The sequence below is a fragment of the Lissotriton helveticus genome, chromosome 9, assembly GCF_964261635.1.
Source record: "Lissotriton helveticus chromosome 9, aLisHel1.1, whole genome shotgun sequence".
Lineage (NCBI taxonomy): Eukaryota > Metazoa > Chordata > Amphibia > Caudata > Salamandridae > Lissotriton > Lissotriton helveticus.
The window spans coordinates 941,752,529-941,777,153 of record NC_136070.1 but is presented as its reverse complement, the minus strand read 5'-3'; the positions used below and the strand labels follow the sequence as shown (position 1 = coordinate 941,777,153).

General features: G+C 45.2%; 1 protein-coding gene across 3 annotated transcripts in view; it reads right to left on the bottom strand.

Annotated features, from left to right (window-relative positions):
- LOC144783075 (SPARC-related modular calcium-binding protein 1-like) overlaps positions 1–24,625 on the bottom strand; it is a 419,240-nt gene that overhangs the window by 50,004 nt on the left and 344,611 nt on the right. For all 3 annotated transcript variants that reach the window (XM_078662241.1, XM_078662242.1, XM_078662243.1), the window contains one exon: positions 12,556–12,633. In XM_078662241.1, the coding sequence (XP_078518367.1) occupies positions 12,556–12,633 (78 nt within the window). The remainder of the gene's footprint in view (positions 1–12,555; positions 12,634–24,625) is intronic.

The window sequence follows — 24,625 nt, the reverse complement described above, 5'->3', positions numbered from 1 at the left end:
TCCCCACTAAGGACCCTGCCCATACTACATGCAGGCTACCGTCTCTGGTCGTAAGCCAGTATTGTGAATAGCCTTGAGGAAGGTGAAAGTACCTGGTTGCAAGACTGTTTCCCCCTGCATTAATGTGACTTATTTCAACCAGTGTTGTCAAGAATCAGGGTAGGAAACTGAAGCGCCAGAGCTGAGGGCCCGTCAGGTACCAAACCCTATCTCATCTCTGGAGACTCCATTGCCCCATTGAGTCTAGCCCAGCTTCACTTGGAAGCATGGAAGTACTGAATCTACAGTGTACCACTATGTCAAGCAAGTCTGTTTCCATGAGCGCATAGCACAGGGCAGGTCTCAATTTGCTGCTCTTATGTCACCATGACAGAGTGCTGGGCAGGCAGGAGTTGGGAAGAAGAGCACTACCTAGTCAGTGGGATTCGTGATGCAAGTCTTACCCATTGTTCAAACACCTTCCAGTGAACACAAGAGGGACAAGCTAAAGCAGATAAACACAGACATGTAAAGCCAGTGGCATGCCAAGCTAGGCTCTCTGGACACCCAGTTGTAGGAGATTTAGAGGGTGGCTGACTCCACATCAGAGGCCTGCTGCACCAAAGGTTATGAGACCGGGATACCCTCTTTGCCGGACTAGTTCTTGAGTAGCAGGCGTTGGCAAAGGAGTCCCAGACACAGCTGCACGGCTCTCAGGAATCTCATCTGATACCAGTGGGAGATGTCCTCAAAACTCTTTGGGATCGCCCCTGGCTACATCCTCTATTGCAGGTAGTGGACTTCATGGTAGACAGGGCAGTCTGAACTGAGGCATCAGACCTCTGAGTGCAGGTTTCACCTCCATGCTGACCTCACTCCTCACCTCGGATTCAATCTTGTTTGTGGAGTGCCAATCTAAAGGCAAGGAAGTCTCCCATAATTCCTGTCATAAGCTTCAGAGCAGCTTCCATACCCCCAAATGCAGCTTCCACCATGCCTTATGCAGCTCTCTCTCAGACATCCAGTCAGAACCTGAGTCTCAATGACCAGCCCTAGGAAGTAGTGTCTCTGTGCAACCCAGCACTATTAGTTTGATTCACCTGTCTGTTCTGATCCCACTTTTGACTGTTCCAGCTGGACCTTCAGGGATGAAGTATTCTCCAGGAGGATCCCTCACGCAGGCCTCCTTCCAACAAGAGGCCTGGCTTAGCTCTGTCAGAAATCAATTTGAAGATTTGTACGAGCCACCAACATCTGTGCAGATGCTACCATGCTGTCAATGCCAAGGCTATGGAAGCAGTGTACTATGATCCTGTTAGTAACCCCCCACTGGAGATGCAGGGCATGTATGGCCGGTGGCAGAAGGCGCTACTCCATCTATATCTTCTCTGGTCAATGAGACACAAGTGCTCAAAAAGGATCAATAGAGTTTGGGAAAGCCTTGGTCTGAACTAGTGTTCTCAAAATGCTTGGATGACAGGTTCCTGGCTACACAGGAAAGCACAGATTTGTCTAAGGGAATCCCATAGCTCAACCTGTTGTAGTAAGGGTTGCTTCCCAGAAGGGTAAAACAAAATCCTCACAATGTATGAGATTGCATGGGTGGAATGGGTTCACCTAAAATATCTCCCCCCCCCCCCCCCCCCCCCACCGAAACCCAGACCTTCTAATCACCTTCTTCTAGTCTTTCAAGGCTTTGGGGCCTTTTACCCCAAGACCCTAAACAAACAGCAGTCAATTGCAAAGTACTTAAGAGGAAAGAAAATGTAATTTCTCCCAACCTCACACAATTCAAAACGTCCAATTGATTTCCCAGGCACTATCTCAGGAAGTCCATGCTACTGCAGTGAAAATAGTTAATCGTCTCCTCAACCAAGCTGCACCTAGGTAATCACAGATGCATGGGTTAATCAGGGGACACAACCAGTTATGATCTCAAGCTCCCACATACACCTGCATGGGTGGCCACCTCAGCTACAGCCCCACCCAATAATATATGTAGGAGCTAGAGAGGCTTTTTCCAATAGTAGCAATCAAGTCTTCTTGTCTCCAGAATGGTGGCAGGGATATTACTACTTCTAGTGTTTGTAAAGAGAGAGGAGTGTTGCGTGCTGTCCTAGACCAGTATGATCTAAAACCACCACCTTTGTTAGAGGAATGTCTACGCTCAATAGACTTTCAGGACCTCTTTTAAATGGTGAGGAACCAGCACTACCAGTAAAGGACACTGCCATGCAATCGCAGTGCGACCCCTTACATTTTTACCAGGATTGTGGCATCTCTGGAGGCTTTTCTGCAACAGCAGAAGATCTACTGTCATCCGCACCTAGATAAATATCAAATCAGTGACGCGTAAGCGAGGGAGGGTGAAAAGAGTGTGGTTTTCTCTCTCAGGACCTGATTCAGACTTGGCTTCTCTGTAAACTTCTGCGAAGGAAAGTAAAACAAAAATCATTCTCCCTTCCTTCTGGACCTCAATCTTCTTGGCTTTGGCATGCATGAGTTTGGAATATGGAAATGCCTTCTCCATGGGAATATACAATCACTGTAAACCCATCAACAGCAGAGCATGTGTAACAGCATTATAAGACATCTGCTCAGCATACAAGGCCCTGCACTACCTGCTGGTGGATGGCAGCATCCACTTTCAATGTCTGTGCACTATTTTCAAGTGTGAGCACCTACTAGAAGGGCAGAATCCTCACAATTCCTCCTGATCCAGCAGTCGTTCAGGCTGTCCTCCTTTGGGGGCAGGCGTATCATGAGTAGGGGAACTAGAGTGTGGAAATCACAACCTTCTTGACAGTCGAAGGATGGAATATCATACCACCTTCAAGAATAAGCAAAAAATCTTTCTTTTTTTAATTCCCTACTTCAGTCCACTTCCTTCATGGTTAACATGCGAATGCGTCAGTATTAGTGCTTTGGAAATGTCCCTACACTTATCCGTAATATATGAATCTCTATCGTCTTTGACAGAATCCAAAATGATTCAGTTCATATGTATAATGTATGTATGTATAAATGGTTTTGTAGCGCGCACTGCTACTGGGGAGTATCCTGGCGCGGCGGGAGAGGCAAAGACAGATAAGCGGAGATCAGTTTTAGGAACTGGAACTGAATAGGTGGGTTTTTAGGTTCTTTTTGAATTGGGCTACTGTTTGACTAGAGCGCAGATGAAAGGGGAGGGCATTCCAGGCGCGGGCAGCAACCACAGTGATGGACTGACCCCCTAATCGTGTTCGCTTAAATCTGGGAAGGGTCATTCTAAGAAGAAACGATGACCGTAGAGCTCTAGTGGGGACATACAAAGTGAATCTTTTCTTTAGATAAGATGGTCCTTGGTCATGAATCGCTCTAAACGCAAGCACCAGAGTTTTAAAGAGGATCCGTTGTGGGACTGGAAGCCAGTGGAGGTCAGACATATGGGATCGGACACTCTTCCATCTGGGGACACCACAGAGAAGGCGGACAGCGGCATTCTGAATGACCAGTAGGCGTTTAGTCAAATACGCAGGAATGCCGCTGAACAGGGAGTTCGCGTAATCCAGTCTTGCCAAAATTAGTGCTCGGGCAACTGTCTCCCTGGCCTCTCTAGGGAGCAGCGGAAAGAATTTCCCGAGCATTCTCAAAGTGGCAAAACACGTTCCAGTCAGTTTTTTTATATGGTCCTCAAATTTTAAATCCTCTCCGAACCATATCCCCAGATTTTTCGCGGGGCCACCCATTTCCTTAGGACATGGGATGTTATGAGCAATTCTGAACACCAGCCTAGCAACAAACAGCCTTCGCTCAACCTGAAGCGGTTACATCTATCTGTCAGTCAGTGCATCCGTTCTTGATCAATGAGACAGTGACGGCCTGGGGGTTCCACAGGTTTCTGAGGCTCCAGGCAATGTGCAAATGGTTCTGTTCCAAAGTAACTGGAGCCTACGATGCAACATCGGCAAAGCCGGGATCCCCTCAAGAAAGCTCGTACTAGGAATGTTCACCAATCAAGAGTCTAAGCACGAGCCACACAGTGCAAGACTTACAAGACACCCAATGTGAACAGATACTGTAGGGACAGGAGGTAGAGATAAAGAAAGTGCTAAAGGTGAATGGGTAAGATAGGACACACTTACCACAAGCCAATCTCCTCACATGTTTTCAATATAGCTCCATGTAGAGGAACATTAGGACTATCTGGTAGGCAGTGAGTTAAAGCTCATTCTAGGTCAGCCATCTCTGATTCCGTCCCTATGATGGTAGTCACAAGCCTCAAGCCTTTTGGTGTTATGGGTCTTCCACCTGGTCTTGCTAATGCTTGCTGCCGCCACCTACTTTTCAACATAGGCCTGGGGAGGCACACTGGAAGGAGAAACTATCATTGACTTGTGGAACATGTCAAATTCGCCCCTGCACTTAAACACTATAGAGCAGAGGCCTATCTTATTAGTTTCTTATGTAAGTTACCAAGGAAGCACTCACTTCCTGTAGCTCTAAAGCTGCTGCAGACCTCTAGAAATGATAGGATAACCCTATTCCTCCTGAGGCACAGCCGGGAGTTGTTGTTTGTGTATACTGCTGATTGTTTTTTTAACTTGGAAAATTGTTATTTTTAAATCACTCACCCCTTTACCTGTCACACGACTGCTGTGTGCAGGCACCTGTCCTCCCACTGAAACGAGCGCTGGTAAGGGCAAAAATCGCCGCTTTTGCTAACGCCATTCTCCTCGCCCGGAGTAGGACACGCCCACTGCGAGGCCACGCCCCCTCCACAAACACTACTTAAAGCGCGCTGAATCGCGAGTGCGCCGATAACCCTATTCCTCCTGAGGCACAGCCGGGAGTTGTTGTTTGTGTATACTGCTGATTGTTTTTTTAACTTGGAAAATTGTTATTTTTAAATCACTCACCCCTTTACCTGTCACACGACTGCTGTGTGCAGGCACCTGTCCTCCCGCTGAAACGAGCGCTGGTAAGGGCGAAAATCGCCGCTTTTGCTAACGCTATTCTCCTCGCCCGGAGTAGGACACGCCCACTACGAGGCCACGCCCCCTCTATCATTCCCTGTCTATAAGATGTGCATGTACAGGAAGCGCAGCGGACGAGCGCAGCGGGCGCGACGATTGCGCGCCGAAGGCGCGCATAAGGCAAGCTCGTCTGCGCTCGTCTGAGCTCGTCCGCGCCGAGTCCGGGCCCAGGGCCACCCCCCCTACACTGCAAGCTTCAGAGCACAGATACTATAGTGCCGAATTCCTCCACAGCCTTAGGCCCTCCGCTAACATCTGTTCTCGGCATACTTATCACGCCGACGCCCTGCCACATGTTTGCCCTATATGCCATACCCCCCTTAACATCAAACCTAGCCGGAAAATCACTTATGACTACCGCATGTTCCTACTGAACTGTCGCTCCCTGCCGAAACACAGCGCCGAAATGACACTGTTAATAGAGGAATACAACCCAGATATGCTGTTTCTGACGGAAACTTGGCTGACATCTGAGTCCGACCCTGCGGTTGTAGACGCTCTCCCGTCAGGCTTCCAAATCAGTCGGCTAGACCGACCCAAAGGGAGAGGAGGAGGTCTAGCAATTATTTACAAAGAACAGTATCACTGTAGAGTTGCCCCGGAAACCATCCCGGACTGTGAGAGTCTTGATTTTAACATCGAACTCTCATCCAACAGTTCCTTCTCAGGCACTCTTGTCTACCGCCCCGTTGGCCCCTCAAAGCAGTTCCACGGTAACCTACCATTAAATGTGGCCGAACGAATCAGCACCACGTCCAACTTTACCCTGCTTGGAGATCTCAATTTGCATTTTGACTCTTCACTGGACCACATAGCCGCTACCTTAGCAGATGATCTAGCAGCCCTGCAACTTACCCAACGTGTTACTACCCCCACTCACGTAAAGGGTCACCTGCTGGACCCTGTCTTCAGCAACTGCCCTGATCTCCAAGCCGGCCCATCTATTCCTCTGCCATGGACTGACCACTTCTTGGTTCCCATTAGCTGGACCACGGTCAAACCTCCATCGACCATACCCATTACCAAGTTCATGCGAGCTTGGTCCCGCCTTGCGGTGGATAACTGGGCTACCAAACTTGCTAGCACTGTACCCTGTGATCACGAGGACCCTGGCCTAGCCAACCAGGCCTACGTCAACTGGATCACGCGAACCCTAGATACAACACTCCCAGTAAGGAAGACTACGCTGAAACGGTCCCAAAAAACTGCCCCCTGGTACACGAACTCTCTCAGGGACAAAAAACGTCTATGCAGAAGACTGGAAAGACGTTGGCGCCTAGATTACGCGGCGGACAATAAAACCCGCTACCGCGAATCCATTTGCGAATACAAAACGCAAGTAAAAACAGCCGAGGCCACATATTTCTCGGATAGAATAGTGATGGCCAAATCGAAACCAAAGGAGATTTTTCACATCGTGAAACAGTTAATGAAGCCTCCCCCCGCCGTGCAGGTCGAAAAATCCACCACCCACTGCAATAACGTTGCTGAATTTTTCTACCAAAAAGTAAACACCATCTACTCGGCCTTTCCCCCCCCCCCCCCCATCATAAACATTACCTCCTCTACCCAACCCAATAAATCCTCTGCACTATACCCCCCCCTACTTCCGCAATCCACTTTGACTCACTTTCCCCTACTGGACCGCACAACTCTTGAATCCTTAGCAAAGAGAGTCAAATCCGGGTCTCCTGACGACCCAGCCCCGCCAGACATCATATTGGCCGCCTCCCAGGTCACCCTGCCTATAATTAGGGCGGTACTAAATGCATCAATCACCTCTTGCATGGTCCCGGCCGCCTGGAAGCAGGCCAAGGTCAGAGCTCTACTAAAAAAACCTACTCTAGACCCAACTGACCTGGGCAATTATCGACCCATCTCCCTGCCACCCTGGGTGAGCAAGATCTTAGAAAAACATGTTAATCATTACCTAGTAAACTTTTTGGAAAGTTTTCACTTGCTAGACCCCACACAGACGGGCTTTAGACCGAAACATGGGACCGAAACCGCCCTTCTCATGGTCACCGAGGAAGCTAGAATAATCCTGGATCGAGGAGGATCAGTGGCAGTGATCCTCCTCGACCTAAGCGCAGCGTTCGATACGGTCAGCCATGACACTCTGCTGTACCGTATGTCCTGTGCCGGGATTAAGGACAAAGCCTGGTCGTGGTTCAAGTCCTTTCTAGAGGATAGATCCTTTAGAGTCTTCGAGGGTGAGTCCGTCTCTTCCAGCAGACCTCTGAAGTGTGGAGTCCCCCAGGGTTCCTCGCTGAGCCCTGCACTCTTCAATCTATACATGAGGCCACTGGCTGAGGTCGTCCGTCCTTTCGGGATTAAGATCATCTCGTATGCGGACGACACGCAGCTGGTGGTCTCACTGACGCAGGATGACAACCTACCGGCGTCAGGCGGGCTCAGAGAGTGCCTAGAAGAGGTGATGACTTGGATGTCCTCTTCATCCCTTAAGTTGAACGGGGACAAAACGGAGCTGATGCTCCTAGGCCCCCAGATCTCCGCTTCCCCGATGCCCTATGGCCCCCGTGTTTGGGCCTTCCACCATCTCCCAAAGACAATATCAAGAGCCTCGGAGTCTGGTTGGACAAATCCCTATCATTCAATACGCAGGCCACGAAACTGTCAGCTACCTGTTTTGGCACCATGAGGATGCTAAAGAAAATCTTCCCCCTCCTCCCCATGGAAGCCAAACAGGTGGCTATTCAAGGGCTTATACAATCACGCCTTGATTTTAACAACGTGCTCTATCTCGGCGCCCCAGACTACACTCTGCGCAGGCTGCAGACAGTGCAGAACTGCGCAGCCCTCTTATTGCTGGAGATCCCTCGCAGACTTTCAGTAAGGGCCGGACTGGCCAGCCTCCATTGGCTACCAGTTCGCCAAAGAATTCTTTTTAAGGCAATGTGCATTGCCCATCAAGCCTTCTGGGACACTGGTCCGAGTATTACTCGCAACCTAGTCACTCACTACACGCCCAACAGAAGCCTCCGCTCCAGCCAGACCTTTCTAGCAGTGACTCCAAGAATAAAAAGATCCAGGTCTGGCGGCAGGACTTTTGCCTACAATGCCTCCAGGACGTGGAATGCACTTCCACTGTACCTCAGAGCCAACTCTAACCTCATCTCTTTTCGCAAACAGCTCAAAACCTTCCTTTTTAACTCACCCCTTTAACCTCATCCCCCTCCTATGTCTCTCTGGTAGGTTCTGGTTATTACTAGCGCTTGGACGCCTCAGGGCAGCAATTCGCGCTCTACAAATTCAATTCAAATTCAAAATTCAAAATATTTTCAATGAAGCACTCACCTGTTTGTCTTCCATGTTGCAGAGATCAACAATATCCAGGTAGATAGCTAGAGCAGATGTATTCACTTGCCACATGATCTGGTAAATCCAATAGGAAGTCCTTGACCCCATTTTCAGAAACTAAGGGGCATATTATCAAGGACCGGTGCTAAAATTATCGCCGTTGTATCGGCAGGAAACTGCTGATAAAACGGCGATAATGGGCTTGATAATACGCCCTTGTTAATTCCCATAGAAGCCCATGTTCTGAGGTTAACAAGGGCGTATTATCAAGCCCATTATCGCCGTTTTATCTGCAGTTTCCTGCCGATAAAACGGCGATAATTTTAACACGGGTCCTTGATAATATGCCCCAAGGTTTCTCCACTGTGCTTGCCTTTGGCGCTCATTTGGATGCAAAGTGCGACAGTTCGCCTCTTGGAAAGGAGCACAGAGTGCAAGGAAATGACCAGATGCTGCACTGAATTTCTTGGTTGCCTTCTTTTCTGACTTCTCTGATTCTACGTTTTCTCCAGAAGATAAGAAATAGATCGAGGTGCACTATCAACGTGGTGCCCTGTTCCTTTTACATTGAAATTTCCACATCCACCAACATGTTTGGGGCCATAGTTACTGAGGACCTCACTCTGACATATTTGATGTCCTGGCATCTAGGAAATCCTCCACCAGAACCCTGCACAAAAGCAAATGGCTTACAGCCTGATTCATCAACGGGCCGTTTTGCGTGGCCCTAATAGCGAATCATAGCGACTCGCTATTGAGGACACGCAAAACGGTATTCATGTAGGAATTGCTAAATAAATAGCGATTCCTACATGTTCTCTATTTGCGAGTATCAATTTGCTACTCGCAAAAAAAGGAAATAACTCCCCATTCATTCCTATGGGCCAAATGGCCCATAGGAATGAATGGGGAGTATCCCTTATTTGCGAGTAGCAATTTGCTACTCGCAAATCAGATAGCGATTTTAAGGGTGCCAGGGGTGTCCAAAGGACACCCTGTAGCACCCCTAAAATGCACATTTGAACAGGTGTTGCGCACACACATGTCCAAAGGACATGTGTGTGTGTAACATGCAAAAGAAAAAAATGCACTAAAGTGCTTTTTACACTAGTTACGCAATTTACCACCAAGTCAGACCTGGTGGTAAATTGAGACCAAATATTGCGATTTCGCTATTTCTATTTGGTTGATGAATTGCATTTGAGGAATCTCTATTAGAGATTCCTCAAATCCACTTCCTCGCAAATATGCGATTTCGCTAATAGTGATTTTTGCATTTGGGATGATGAATCCCAAATGCAAAAATCGCACTCGCAAAGGGCCAGATTCTCAGAATCTGGCCCTTTGCGAGCGCAAATCAGCTTGATGAATCAGGCTGTTAGTGTCTACCACTGGGAAGTAATATAAACATCAGGTTGGTCGAATGAATATATGTATATCAACACTCGAAAGCTTGTGATGGAGACGAAAAGATGTGTTTTCCCCCCCAGAACTAATAATCTGAAATTTGCAGAAAAATTTCGGAATTTTTCAAATATATTTACCACTGATATTTCCGTAATAAATAAAACGTTGGGAAAACTTATTTATAATATTATCACTTTTTTATATACATTACTGCTGGCAAACTTACTTGATGCACTAAGGTGGTCACTGCTAGTAATCTTACATACAGTGGCCAGTAATGGAAACGAGCCAGGGAGTAAGATGCCTGAGGAAAAGTGGCTATAACATTCCAAGGCCCACGTTATGAATGGGCTTGATGTACGGGTAGAAATCCCACATGACGTAGTATTTACCAGGTGATGTACATTCGCCCAATTACGAGGTTTTGATCCTCTGAATTTGGGATATCTTGGTGTTTTCGCGCTAATTTCCGCAGATTTCCACACATCCCAAACTTTTTCTTTCGAAGGCAAATGTCTGCAGATATTCACTGCCGTGGTAAAAAATGTCGGAGGTGCGGGGTTACCGCAAAACCCAGAATGCTGATTAAGCAGCAGGGTCCGGCTTGCGGCTGAATGGCAATTGTCGGCAATCTCGTAATGAGGGTCCTGGTGTGCACGCCCTCTCCCATTCTTAACACTCTCCTACCAGCCTTGGCTACTACAATCAAGAATGGGAGTGTTGATAGTCCCTCTATGTGTGGGGATGGAGGCGTGCCACTCCTGAAACCTGGTAGCGTCGGCAAAGCCCTGAATTAACAGTTCCTGATGCAGCCCCTAGATGCCAGTATACACGAACAGTTGGTAATTGCAAAGCTTAGACCTTCATAACCACGAAGGTAACATGATTCTTTGGAAGAAAGCTGGCAGTAGAGAATATTTCATTCTCTTGTTTTGCAAGTATGTGCACATGTAGCAACAAGCATGTAACACGCATTTCTTTCAGTGACAGGGTGCCATTATGTCAATAGTACAACTCAACAGTCCCTCCCCAGAACTCTAGATAGTTGCAGCTGGGTACTGCCCTAATGTTATTGTTTTCTTTGCCAGGTTCCCAGACACTGGCAGAAAAACCCCTTACATCCATAGCGAATAAACCTGGGTGGTGGAACCGAAGCCCCCTTTACTTATTTTACTTGGAGGGGCCCATCATTCTGTTTTATGACTCTGGGGCCACTCTAACACACAACATGGGGAAGTCACGTGCAGCAAAGCAAGAATCACTCATAGAACAAACATATTTAAGGAAGTGCTAGTACAAGCACACCACAAAGTTAGCATAACATGATGAATGACATCACAAGTAATAATAATAATAAATAAATAAATGAATGAATTACAAGTGTCTCTTGCATTCACAGAGCAGATAAGCCATAAATAATAACAGTCCATCAATTTTTCACGTACAGCCAATAAATACAGCCTGAACACTTCACAAAACATTCCGTAATCTCACGCAATACAAACAGCGAAAGCAAAGATGCCAGTCATTTCGGAAGCTGTCAGCTGATGGAGATTTATTTGGTGAAGTTGTGGATTCAATCCTGGAAGTACACCACTGCACATTTGTCCCGTCTACCTGGGTGATTCTTGGACCCATTCCTGTCAGTGAGCAGGACGGCCATGGTACTGAGACTGAGCACGCCTTTATCCTTTTTTTGCTGGGCTTCTATGAGCCCATCAACTGTATTTCGCAGCCTGACTCTCCTAGCTATTTTCCAACCGTTGCTCCCTCTTTGTCCTGAAGAAGACCCCATACTGAAGACTTAACAACCTTGAATACTTGAAGGGGTCGAAACGTTGACTTTTACTCCTTTTTGCAACAAGCTTTGATGACGGCAGGCGCGCAACACTCATTGGCCTCAAAGGGCTTCAGTACTAACCCCCGCCCCCCCCCCCCCGGTCGTGTGTGGCAGCCCGGGATGAGACACTTCCCGGGCCCGCTCAAAGCCACACCTGAGCACTTCACAGGTCTTTAACCCCTTCCATGCTGCCGTCGGCCAATGCTACCTCGCTGGTGCTGCCGTCGGTCAATGGCCGACGCAGCCGCGCCCGTTTTTTAAAATGGCCGCACTGCCGCGAAATCGTGGAAGCAGCCGAGGGGTTAAAAGACCTTGTGCATGTTAATGGGGCTTTGTTGTTGTTTCACCCCTTCGAAGAGCCCCTGCAGCTCGACTCTGCCGATTGCCTAAAGATTCAGCCCCCCCACCGAAAAAATTTCTTAGCCCCCCCCCCCCTGAAATTTGACTCTATTTGCGCCTCTGGATTACTGAGATTTGTTATCCGCGTCCGCTACAATGCTATGTATTTTTCTGCAATAGGTTGCCTGTTATATGCTGGACAGGTTTTATCATGTAAATATAATGTATATATGGCACATTACCTCTCCCTTCCTTACAACCCTCACAAACATACTTTTTCCCCTGAGCACTGTATTTTCTCGCCTTATTCTGAGCACCTTTATATCAATTGTATAAACGATTATGATGTCCTCTATAATCAGTTGATGTTTTGACATTAAATTGCATCTGTTGCAGACACATGAAATATATACAGTGAATGCCTTTATCGATTTTCTTTGAAATTGTTGCTACTGTGACAATTTTTCTACTGTACTGCAGTCTTACCCTGGTCCGGTAGCAATTCGGGTTACCCCATTGATACTTAACTCTAATCTCAAGCAAAGCACTGAAAACCAACACTCCAAGTGTTCTCAACTGTAAGCATTGGAATAGACCCTCGGTCTCCTGCCACCGTAGCCACCCAGCAGTGCTCCCCAAATCCCATCTGCTTACCATGTGATCGCTTCAGGGGGTGGCCAGGCTTGAAGTCTGGAATGATGATTGGGATGAGAATGGGCAACAGGGTTCCTTCTGTAAACCAAAAAATCGAAAACACTCAAGAAAAGAGATAACAACAGGAGGTAGATAACATGGACGTCAATTCACCAGATGCCAGGGGTAGAATGAGTGACTTCACCTTCACTTTCGCTCACACATACATATTGGGAGAGAATGTAGCCTTACGGCTAAAACAATCGACCTCGAAGTTGGGGAACCAGGTTCCAGTCTAGGCAACAATGCTCAACATCCTGTGATTTTGGGCAAATCGCTTAAGGCCATATGCATGAACACATTTTCCCATAGACACAGAATGGGAAAAACCCTTTGATGCATCTGGCCCAGTCTCCCTGTGCCTAACAAAAATTAATGTGTCTATCTGAATCAAAACTGGTGTTCGTGTAAAGCGCTCTGATACCCGATGTCTCTGGTCTAGTTCGTGCTATATAAAACTCTAAAAAATAAAATAAAATATGCTTTAACATTCCAACATAGTCACACTCTGAATAGACAGCACATACACACATTTAAAAGCATTTGTTTTACTTACCTCAACTCCCAAAGAGAATCCAACAATGTGTACTCCATTGTTTATTAAACAATAGCAAATAATGTGTGTTGGTGTTTGCTAGTGCTCGACACCGCCGCCCTTATTTGTAACACCGGCACATATTTATGGCAGTTCACCACATGGTGGGGCTGTCAGTTATTTATTTATTTTTTTATATAAAAAAAACACATGAACAAGTGTTTAACAATACAATACTTGATTAAAAAAATACCAGGGTACTCAGGCCTTTTTTAAGGCGTTGGATCACCTAGGGTTGTCAAAACTGTAACGTTTGTAGGACTGCAATGGTAAGTACACGTTATTGGTATTGGTGTTTGGTAGTGCTGACAATAGGGTGCTCAGATGTCCCAGATTTCCACAGACAGTTGTTTTTCACAGTCAGCACTGTTCCAATGTCACAACATTTTATTTAATTTTAAATACATATCAATTCATCCTGCAAAGGGGAACTGAAAGGTGTACTCTTGTTCAGGCAGCGTAGGAGGAGGTCAGCTACATGTATGCTGCAGCAGAGGGGAGAGAAAGTAGGAAGGTGGGCTCAGGGTAGAGGTACTGCCATAGCTAATGTTATGTAACTGTAACTTATAAATGTGCATATATATATATATATATTGTTTACCAATCCAAATTCCAAAACGATGTAAGGAAGGCACTGACTCCATGAATTGAACTCAAGAAAGATATATATATATCAGCTCCCAACTTGTCTCCTAAGGAAACAAGACGACCGCACACTGTTTTCAAGGGGTAAGTTTGGTTACTTTATTTTACTGAAAAAACATAAAGCGGGACAGGACGCGTTGCGGCGGTGCGCCTTTTTCCACTATGAGTGGGAACGGCGAAAGGATGCATTTTAAATTAATTCACAAACATAGAAATAGGACAGCACTTGCCGTCAATACTCCTTCACTTGGCACAAACATAAGTGAAGGACTAGAATATTGTTGCAATACTCAGCTCCATCTTGAAATTAATGTTTAAATAATGTTTTAAATAAAGTTTTCAGTGAAGCGCGCTATGTAACACAAATGTATATACAAATTTACAACAATTGAGCTCTGAATGAGCAATTCCTCCTTTTGTTAAATTAAATATTTGCCAACGTTTTATGAACATACATACTTCATCTATGTTAAGTCACTGCGTAGTTGAACTCTGTATGAGCATTCATTAACCATTTATTCGTGCCGGAAAAATCATTGTTATATTCAAACATGATCATACATTTTCAACAAAATAGAATAATCAACCATATGGACACTCTATAACAGGGCCCAATCATAATATGGTGACATACCCATTTCATCGTACATTTTATACCAACCAAAAGGAGACAAATTAATTAAAAAAGAAGTTAAGAGGACTATCTGTTTAAAATCTCATCACAGTGTCCTCAATTCAAAAAATGAATCCCTCACTTATAAAAGCCAGCTAATTATTTGGGGTTGGTAAAGGCAGTGAGGGAAACATAACATGGAAACGGACAGCCTTGTTGCACTTTCATCATGATTGAGCCCTGGATGGGCACATTTGCAGCACAACTAAAACCTCCCTAACAATAATATAAAGATCTACTACTATACAATACCATTTCAAAAGTTTTACAGGAGTCTATTTTGCAGAAGCTTGTATGATTCATTTAATTAATAATTAAATTCATTATAAATCAATAGGTACATTCAGACTAACGCACAGTAACCTCTAATCAAATAATACAGAAATGAAGTGATTTTTGAATTCCTCTAATTCCTGGGGAAACATTACATTGCATTGCAGACCATACATTTTGCTTTGCTGACCATAAGTTTAGAGCTATCCTAAATGGATTGCTAACTCTTCCTCTGTATTTAATCCCAGGGGAGCTTTGGCCTGCAAGTCCACCATGTATCGGGATTCTAGCCTGCGCAGTTTAAGCTCACTGATTCCTCCCCTTTCATGTGCAGGTACATGATCTATACCATGGGTACTCACAAACTTTCTCTCGGGGGGCCAATTTACAGTGTGGTTTGTGTCTGAGGGCCGCACCGGTGGACACAGGTCCCTGCAGTGGACGCCTTTGTCCACTGAGCCACCAGACCCGGCATACACACATCTCTCTCTCTCTCTCTCTCTCTCTCTCTCTCTCTCTCTCTCTCTCTCTCTCTCTCTCAACCTCTCTCAACCTCTCTCAACCTCTCTCAACCTCTCTCTCTCTCTCTCTCTCTCTCTCTCTCAACCTCTCTCAACCTCTCTCCCTCCATCTCTCCCTATTTCTCCCTCTGTCTCACTCAGACTGTCTCACTCCTTCTCACTCCCTCTCTCTCCCTCCCTGACTCCCTCTGTCTCCCTCCCTCTCTCTCTCTTTGTCTCCCTCTCTCTCTGTCTCCCTGTCTCTCTGTCTCCCCCTCTCTCTCTGTCTCCCTCTCTCTCTCTGTTTCCCTCTCTCTCCTTCCCTCTCCCTCTCTGTCTCCCTCTCTCTCCTTCCCTCTCCCTCTCCATCGCCCTCCTCACTCTGTCGCCCTTCTCACTCTGTCGACCTCCTCACTCTGTCGACCTCCTCACTCTGTCGACCTCCCTCCTCCCTCCCTCTGTCTGTCACTCTCCTCCCTCCCTCCTCCCTCCCTCTGTCTGTCACCCTCCACCCTCCCTCTGTCTGTCACCCTCTGTCTCCCTCCCTCTCCCTTTCTGTCTCCCTCCCTCGCTCTTTCTCTGTCTCCCTCCCTCTCTCTCCTTGTCTCCCTCCCTATCCCCTTCTCTGTCTCCCTCCCTCTCCCTCTCTTTGTCTCCCTCTGATTCCCTCCCTCTCCTTCTCTCTGTCTCCATCTGTCTCCCTCCCACTCCCTCTCTTTGTCTCCCTATGTCTGTCTCCCTTTCTCTGGCTCCCTTTCCATCCCTCCCTCGCTCTCCCTCTGTCTGCCTCCCTTTCCCACCCTCATTTCCTTCCCTCCCTCTCCCTCCCTCTCCTTCCCTTTCCCTTTCCCTTCCTCCCTCGCTCTCCCTCTGTCTGCCTCCCTTTCCCTCCCTCCCTCGCTCTCCCTCCCTTTCCCTACCTCGCTCTCCCTCCCCCTCCCTTTCCCTCTCTCGCTCTCCTCTGTCTGCCTCCCTTTCCCTCCCTCCCTCACTCTCCCTCCCTCCCTCTCCCTCCCTTTCCCTCCCTCGCACTCCCTCCCCTCCCTCCCTGTCTCCCTCCTTCCACCTCCCTCCCTCGCTCTCCCTGTCTGCCTCCCTTTCCCTCCCTCCTTTCCCTCCCTCTCCCTCCTTTTCCCTCCCTTGCTCCCCCTCCCCCTCCCTTTCCCTCCCTCCCTCCCTCCCTTGCTCTCCCTCTGTCTGCCTCCCTTTCCCTCCCTCCCTCGCTCTCCCTCCCTTTCCCTCCCTCCCTTTCCCTCCCTTTCTCTCCCTCACTCTCCCTCCCTCTCCCTCCCTTTCCCTTCCTCTCCCTCCCCCTCCCTTTCCCTCCCTCCCTCGCTCTACCTCTGTCTGCCTCCCTTTCCCTCCCTCCCTCGCTCTCCCTCTGTCTGTGTCTGCCTTCCTTTCCCTCCCTCCCTCGCTCTCCCTCTGTCAGTGTCTGCCTCCCTTTCCCTCCCTCCTTTCCCTCCCTCCCTCGCTCTCCCTGTCTGCCTCCCTCTCCCTCACTCGCTCTCCCTCCCCCTTCCTTTCCCTCCCTCCCTCGCTCTCCCTCTGTCTGCCTCCCTTTCCCTCCCTCCCTCTCCCTCCCTTTCCCTCCCTCCCTCGCTCTCCCTCCCTTTCCCTCCCTCCCTCTGTATTCCTCCTTCTGTCACCCTCTTCATCTCACCCTGCCTGTGTGTGCCCAGGCTGAGACAGCCCCCGAGCACACACACACACAGCCCCCGAGCACTTCACAGGTCTTTAAAAGACCATTTGTATGCTAATGAGGCTTTTGAATTTCACCTCTTAGCGCCCCTGCAGCTGCACTCTGACTATCACTGGAATGCCCGGGCCCCCACAGAGCAGCAGAGTGTCTCATCGTGGCGGCGCGCAGTGTTTGCTGACTCTTTATTATATATTTTTTAAACATGGGTAAATTGTCTGCAAGGTCCGCGGGCCGCCAGGGAAGACTTGCCGGGCCGCTGGCGGCCCGCGGGCCATACTATGAGTACCCGTGATCTATACAGTAAAACCTCAGCAATTTTCTGACGCTTTGGTGGAACTGGGCAAAATGTCTTGCGACATACGCCCTATGTAGATCTTTTTACAGGGACAAACAAGAACATAGATACAATATGGGGTGGTGCATGTCAGAAACTTGTTAATGGTCCGTCTCTGCTTCCTACCAGGAATTTCATATGAAAGGGTTTTTGGGCGACTTTACATGCCTTGCACTTAGAACAGGGAAACAATCCTGCGAGGTTGCCTATTCTAGGATATATATATATATATATATATATATATATATATATATATATATATATATATATATATATATATATATACACTGAAAAAACCATAGGTTTCAGGCCTTATATAGTTAGGAGTCAGCATTTAAAAAACCTCTGAAATTCACTGAAAAAAGCATAGGTTTCAGGCCTTATATAGTTAGGAATTAGCATTTAAAAAAACCTTTGAAATTCACTGAAAAAACCATAGGTTTCAGGAGTTATATAGTTAGGAATTAGTTTTTAAAAAACCTTTGAAATTCACTCAAAAAACTATAAGTTTTAGTGGTGTTATAGTTAGCTGGACATTTTACTCATACAAAACCAATGAAATTGCTCCTATATAGTTAGTTGTACTAACTATATTTCGCGCACCCGCAATCCACTGCTGATGATGTCACATATTAGATCATTCATGACATGGTCAGTGACATCACTGATGACATCTCAAATGACATCACTGATGACATCACCACCAAAACTTATAGTTTTTTGAGTGAATTTCAAAGGTTTTTTAAAAACGAATTCCTAACTATATAACTCCTGAAACCTATGGTTTTTTCAGTGAATTTCAAAGGTTTTTTTAAATGCTAATTCCTAACTATATAAGGCCTGAAACCTATTGTTTTTTCAGTGAATTTCAAAGGTTTTTTAAATGCTGATTCCTAACTATATAAGGCCTGAAACCTATGGTTTTTTCAGTGAATTTCCAAGGTTTTTTAAATGCTGATTCCTAACTATATAAGGCCTGAAACCTATGGTTTTTTCAGTGAATTTCAAAGGTTTTTTAAATGCTAATTCCTAACTATATAAGGCCTGAAACCTATGGTTTTTTCAGTGTTTTAAAAAAAAAAATTGATTGGTTAACTGGCTTATTAAGTGTATCCTAGTGAATTCATATATTAGCGAGTAATGTTTAAATATTTAGATATATGCATGAGTGATGTAATATGTGACGTCATCAGCAGTGCATTGCAGACGTGCAAGTTATAGTGAGTCCAACTAACTATAACGTGGGAATTTCAATGGTTTTATGCGAGTAAAATTTCCAGCTAACTATAACTGGTGTGAAACCTATGGTTTTTTTCAGTGAATTTCAAAGGTTTTTAAATGCGAATTCCTAACTATAACTGGTGTGTAACCTATGGTTTTTTCAGTGAACATATATATATATATATATATAAAATTTCTATGGCAAAATGAAACCCCTCATTTTGTTCCTTTTCAAATTAAATGTATTAAGTGTTACCACTTGTCTCTGGTGGCCATCTTGGGAGACTGCATCTCAGAATTTTTTTAATGAAATATAAGAGGATTTGAGAAGTCACTCAAAATGTGCCCTAATTTTTCTTTCTTCAGCACTAATCATAATTTCTATGGCAAAATGAACCCCCTCATTTTGTTCCTTTGCAAATTAAATGTTTTAAGTGTTAACACTTTATTCCAATCAAGATGACTTCAGGTGTGCCATACTTTTGTCATAAGTAAGACTGTTAGCGCTCTATTTGTTCTTTAGAACACTCTGGGACATTCTGTCATTGGGCTATAGTTGGGCTACATCTGGCTGATATTTGGGCTACATTTGTTTTTTTTTGTCTCTGGTGGCCATCTTTGGGCTACATTGGGCTACATTGGGCTACATTTGGGCTCTAACATATAGATAGCCCAATGTAGCCCAATATATATTTTTTCAAAGTTAATTTTCGTAAAAACCACTGGAGCACATATCTTGAGACATAGCAAAGGCACATCGGGCTACCAGTCCCTACAATTTTGCCAAGTTTGGTGGAAAATCATTCAGCCGTTCGGGCTAAAAGTGAGTCCAACCGCCCTATGGAAATTAACATGGGGAAAACACGTTTTGGGACCCCCCTTTTATCTCGGCCCCCGCTTGACAAATCCCCCCCAAACTTTCAGGGAAGGAGCGGAGCGCCGCGAGGCAAAGTTAAGGAAAATTTCAGGAAGATTCCTCAACCGGCGCCAAAGGTATTCCCAATAGAATGTTGCGATTTCCCTATGGAAAACAATCCTAACTATATATACCTACTGGCTATCGCCAGTAGGTAATATATATATCTTACCTATAAGTGTAGTTCTCCAGTATTGGGATCTTTCATAGATACACATGCTTGAATCAGATTACATATCAGTGGATAAGCATATTTTCTCACAAAATCTAACATACATTGGAGCAAGATTAAAGTAAAGTAAAGTCCACATTTGTAAAGCGCACAATCACCCGTAAGGGTCTCTAGGCGCTGGGGGGCCGTCGGGAAGATTAAGCGAGCTATTGCCCAGAGTCACATGGTGCTGGGCTAACCTGCCGCCGGAAGATTAGAAATTTACATGTACACTTTTATGGATCTAAATATACATATATATATTTATATATTCCCAAAGTTGCCTCTGAGCTCAAAAACGCCACTCCACACGAGGACAGCTCGACAGAACTTTATTTCAGAACCGGTTCACCTTCCCAAAAGTTTAACAATCCCTGACGCGTTTCGATGCGCATGCATCTTATTCATAGGGCGGGGGGAGCAGCAAAAACACGGGATCAGATTCCAGCCTTCTCCCATATATAGCATCCACCTTCCAGTAAGCAGCATGCTGGGTGCTGTAGTCTTAATGTCTCCCCTCCAGTTGGGTCCGTGTCAATGCCAATATTGAAACACCCCCAATATTTTCCACAGTGTAAAGCCCTCCAGTGGGCCTCAGAAAAATGCTCCGGTTTCACAATGAAAATTCCTCATGTGCTGAAAGGCGGCTGCCATTCATCAACAGCCACACAGACCTGTTTTCAGTAGCCAGGCGATGCAATTTTCCACGGCCGAGGCCGCCGCGTCGAAACATTCCCAAAGTTGCCTCTGAGCTAAAAAACGCCACTCCACACGAGGACAGCTCGACAGAACTTTATTTCAGAACCGGTTCACCTTCCCAAAAGTTTAACAATCCCTGACGCGTTTCGATGCGCATGCATCCTATTCATAGGGCGGGGGGAGCAGCAAAAACACGGGATCAGATTCCAGCCTTCTCCCATATATAGCATCCACCTTCCAGTAAGCAGCATGCTGGGTGCTGTAGTCTTAATATCTCCCCTCCAGTGGGGTCCGTGTCAGTGCCAATATTGAAACACCCCCAATATTTTCCACAGTGTAAAGCCCTCCAGTGGGCCTCAGAAAAATGCTCCGGTTTCACAATGAAAGTTCCTCATGTGCTGAAAGGCGGCTGCCGTTCATCAACAGCCACACAGACCTGTTTTCAGTAGCCAGGCGGTGCAATTTTCCACGGCCGAGGCCAACGTGTCGAAACATTCCCAAAGTTGCCTCTGAGCTCAAAAACGCCACTCCACACGAGGGAGAAGGCTGGAATCTGATCACGTGTTTTTGCTGCTCCCCCCGCCCTATGAATAAGATGCATGCGCATCGAAACGCGTCAGGGATTGTTAAACTTTTGGGAAGGTGAACGGGTTCTGAAATAAAGTTCTGTCGAGCTGTCCTCGTGTGGAGTGGCGTTTTTGAGCTCAGAGGCAACTTTGGGAATATATTTATATTTATATATATTCACTGAAAAAACCATAGGTTATAAACCATATATAGTTAGGAATTAGCATTTACAAAACCTTGAAAATTCACTGAAAAAACCATAGGTTATACACCATATATAGTTAGGAATTAGCATTTAAAAAACCTTATTTTACTCACACAAAACCATTGAAATTCCATATATAGTTAGTTGCACTAACTATATATCGCGCACCCGCAATCCACTGCTGATGATGTCACATATTACATCATTCATGACATGGTCAGTGACATCACTGATGACATCACTGATGACATCTCAAATGACATCACTGATGACATCACTGATAACAACATCCAGTGATTTTATGTTTCTGTAAAGTTTAAATATGTCTTACATATTGAAGAATGAGTGGATGTATAAGTGTCTGGATGAAGGATTTAGTAGGTGCATGACTGACTGTATGAGTGAGTGATTAAATGTATCTCACTGAGTGCATGGGTTAGTGACTAAACTGTCTTAATTTGTGCATCATTATGTCTGTTGTTCTGTAAAATGCTGCATGTGTTGATCAGTAGCTATATGAGTAACTATATGGGTTATTGATTGATTGTCCAAGTATTTGTATGGGAGACTGAGTGTGTGTGTGGCTGGCTGGGAGGTGTGTGACTCTGTGCAGATCAATGTGTACTTATATCAATGATTGTATAACAAGGTAAGTATGTGTTAGTATATGTTTGAAAATGTAAGGTGCTCTATGTTTAACTGTATAGACAAGAAAATGGAAGTGTGATTGATTCTTTACAGGACTGACTAGGTGTGTGAGTAACTCCATGGATGAGTGGCAGAGTGTGAGTGTCTGTATAGGTGTATGAGTGCATATGATAGTGTTGTAAAGATGAGTGATTGTATGTATGAATGATTGTATGGGTGAATGAGTGAATGTGTGTGTAGACGTAGGAATCAGTGAGTACATATGTAGTAACTAGTATTGGTGTGTCAATGGTTTCAAAAATTATACTCTGTATTTAACACTGGGTGAAACAGAGGTTATATTAAAATGTGAGGAGATGCATTGTATTGTCACATGAATGATATCATCAGTGATGTGGTCATTGATGTCAAATGAGATGTCATCAGTGGAGTCATCAGTGATGTCATTTGAGATGTCATCAGTGATGTCATCAGTGATGTCACTGACCATGTCATGAATGATGTAATATGTGACATCATCAGCAGTGGATTGCGGGTGCGCGATATATAGTTAGTGCTACTAACTATATATGGAATTTCAATGGTTTTGTGTGAGTAAAATAAGGTTTTTTAAATGCTAATTCCTAACTATATATGGTGTATAACCTATGGTTTTTTCAGTGAATTTTCAAGGTTTTGTAAATGCTAATTCCTAACTATATATGGTTTATAACCTATGGTTTTTTCAGTGAATTTCAATGGTTTTTTAATAGCAAATATCTATAGCTGTAAAATGTATTCTTATTTAAATCCAAAAATATATTTTATATGTTTATTAATAATTTTTTTTAAATATTTTTTTTGTTTCGCTCCCGGTCCGCGGACCGGGAAGCTTCCCGTTAGCTCAATTTGATGCCGCGACCCGGTCCGCGAACCGGTAAAAAATCAACATAGTGACGGTATCGCGTTGCCGCGTAATGCGTCTTATGACGTACTGCGTTAGCGCACCCGGAAGTGCCCCGGGGCGCGGACCGAGGCGCGAAACGCAGCTCCCCGGAAGCGATCCGCGGCGCTTCGCGAAAACGCGACGTATCGCGTTGCCGCGTAATGCGTCTTGTGACGTACCGCGTTAGCGCACCCGGAAGTGTCCCGGGGCGCGGACCGGGGCGCGAAGCTTAGCGACCCGGAAGCTAACCGGGGCGCGTTCCGCAGCGCGTAACATGAGCGTGAGAGGTCATGTGACTTGTTAATAAAACTTTTCATTGGTTCATTTCACTTTTGGTTTCATAATGATGTAAGGCTAGGTCAGGTGACCTAAAAATAACACTTTTCATTGGTTGAGAAGTATTGTTTTTCCCAAATGATGAAAACCCCTCCTTCTTTCCTCACTCTGACTTTCATCATTGTGAGAGGAAGACCTATTTTGCTTGTTGGAAAATGGCTTCATTGGTAGCTTCAGCTGGTGGACCCCCACCACCACCTCCACCTCCTCATGGGAAGAGAGGACCACCTCCCCAGGTCATTACCAACACTGAGGAGGAAGATGAAGAAATGGATGAGGAGGGAGAAGAACCACAGTTCTTAGAAGAGGTGCCCCGGGTTTCCAGAAAGAAAGCCAGTTTCATCTGGCAGTTTTATTCGATCCCTCGTGGCCAAAAAAAAGTCAATGCGAGGTATGTCACCTGCCGCATATGCAAAGAACAATTGTCCAGAGGGACGGACAAAAAATATAGCTATGGAAATCACACAATGCACAGGCACATGACAAGGAAGCATCCACTAAATTACAGCCGGGCGGAAATAAGGGATATGCTTGACAATCCAAGACCAACTCCTGTGGCCAGACCAACAATACCGATTTCTCTAACACCAGAAGAGGCACGGGAAACTGTGCCAAATATTCAAGAACATTTTGGGCACATGATTCACTTATGTATGCACTGTCGTGCATTATTAGCTTGTGGCAACATGAGCATCAATGCACTCAACCTGGCGTATGAACACCATGATTGCCCTAACCGCCCCCAGTAATTTTTTTTTGCTCCTGTTGAGCTCTTTTCAACGCCTGTTTTTTGTTGTTTCCCCCCCCCCAAAAAAAACCCCAAAAAAATATAAAATCGTTCAAAAAATACAAAAAAAACAAAAAATAAAAAAAAATAAAAAAAAATATAAAACAACAAAAATATTTTAAAAAAAGTTCTTTTCAGAACTACCTTCCCTTTCAAAAAAAATTGCTAGAATGTTTAGCACTCTGGCAAGCTCTATTTCTTTTGGTTCGCTCCCGGGTTAGCTTCCCGGTACGCGGACCGGGAGCTAACCAAAAAATTAAAAAAAAAAAAAAAAGTGTAAGTATAAGGAAAGTAAACAGAGAGTGATGTTAAAAGAAAGACAGCTATAGGGAGTAAAGAAGAGATACTGTTTAATAGATCTATTTACCGAAGAAAAGACAGAAGAGGGTATAATTGTGAAAAACAAAATAGATAACGAAGTGAAAGAAAAAAAAAGAGAGTATAACATTAACAAAGAAGAGTTTCTTGGAGAATGTGAGTGAATGTTCAAAATAAGATTAAAACATGAGGAATAACAGAGAGAAAAAATAGAAAACAGAAAACAAAAAATAACAGAAAAAGATTAATTGAAACAGCAAAGAAATGTAAGTAACATAGAGCCATATCATCAACATAGGCAATAAAAGTTTTGCAGCTTTTATTGGCAGAAATGTGTCGCTAAAGCTGCTTTTGTGGCAGAAAACTGCCGCTAAAACCACTTTTGCACCAGTTTTCTGCCAATAAAAAGAGCAATAATTTTATTGGCTGTGTTCATAATATTCCCCTTAGTGTGCTTCAACTACACAGAGAAAGCA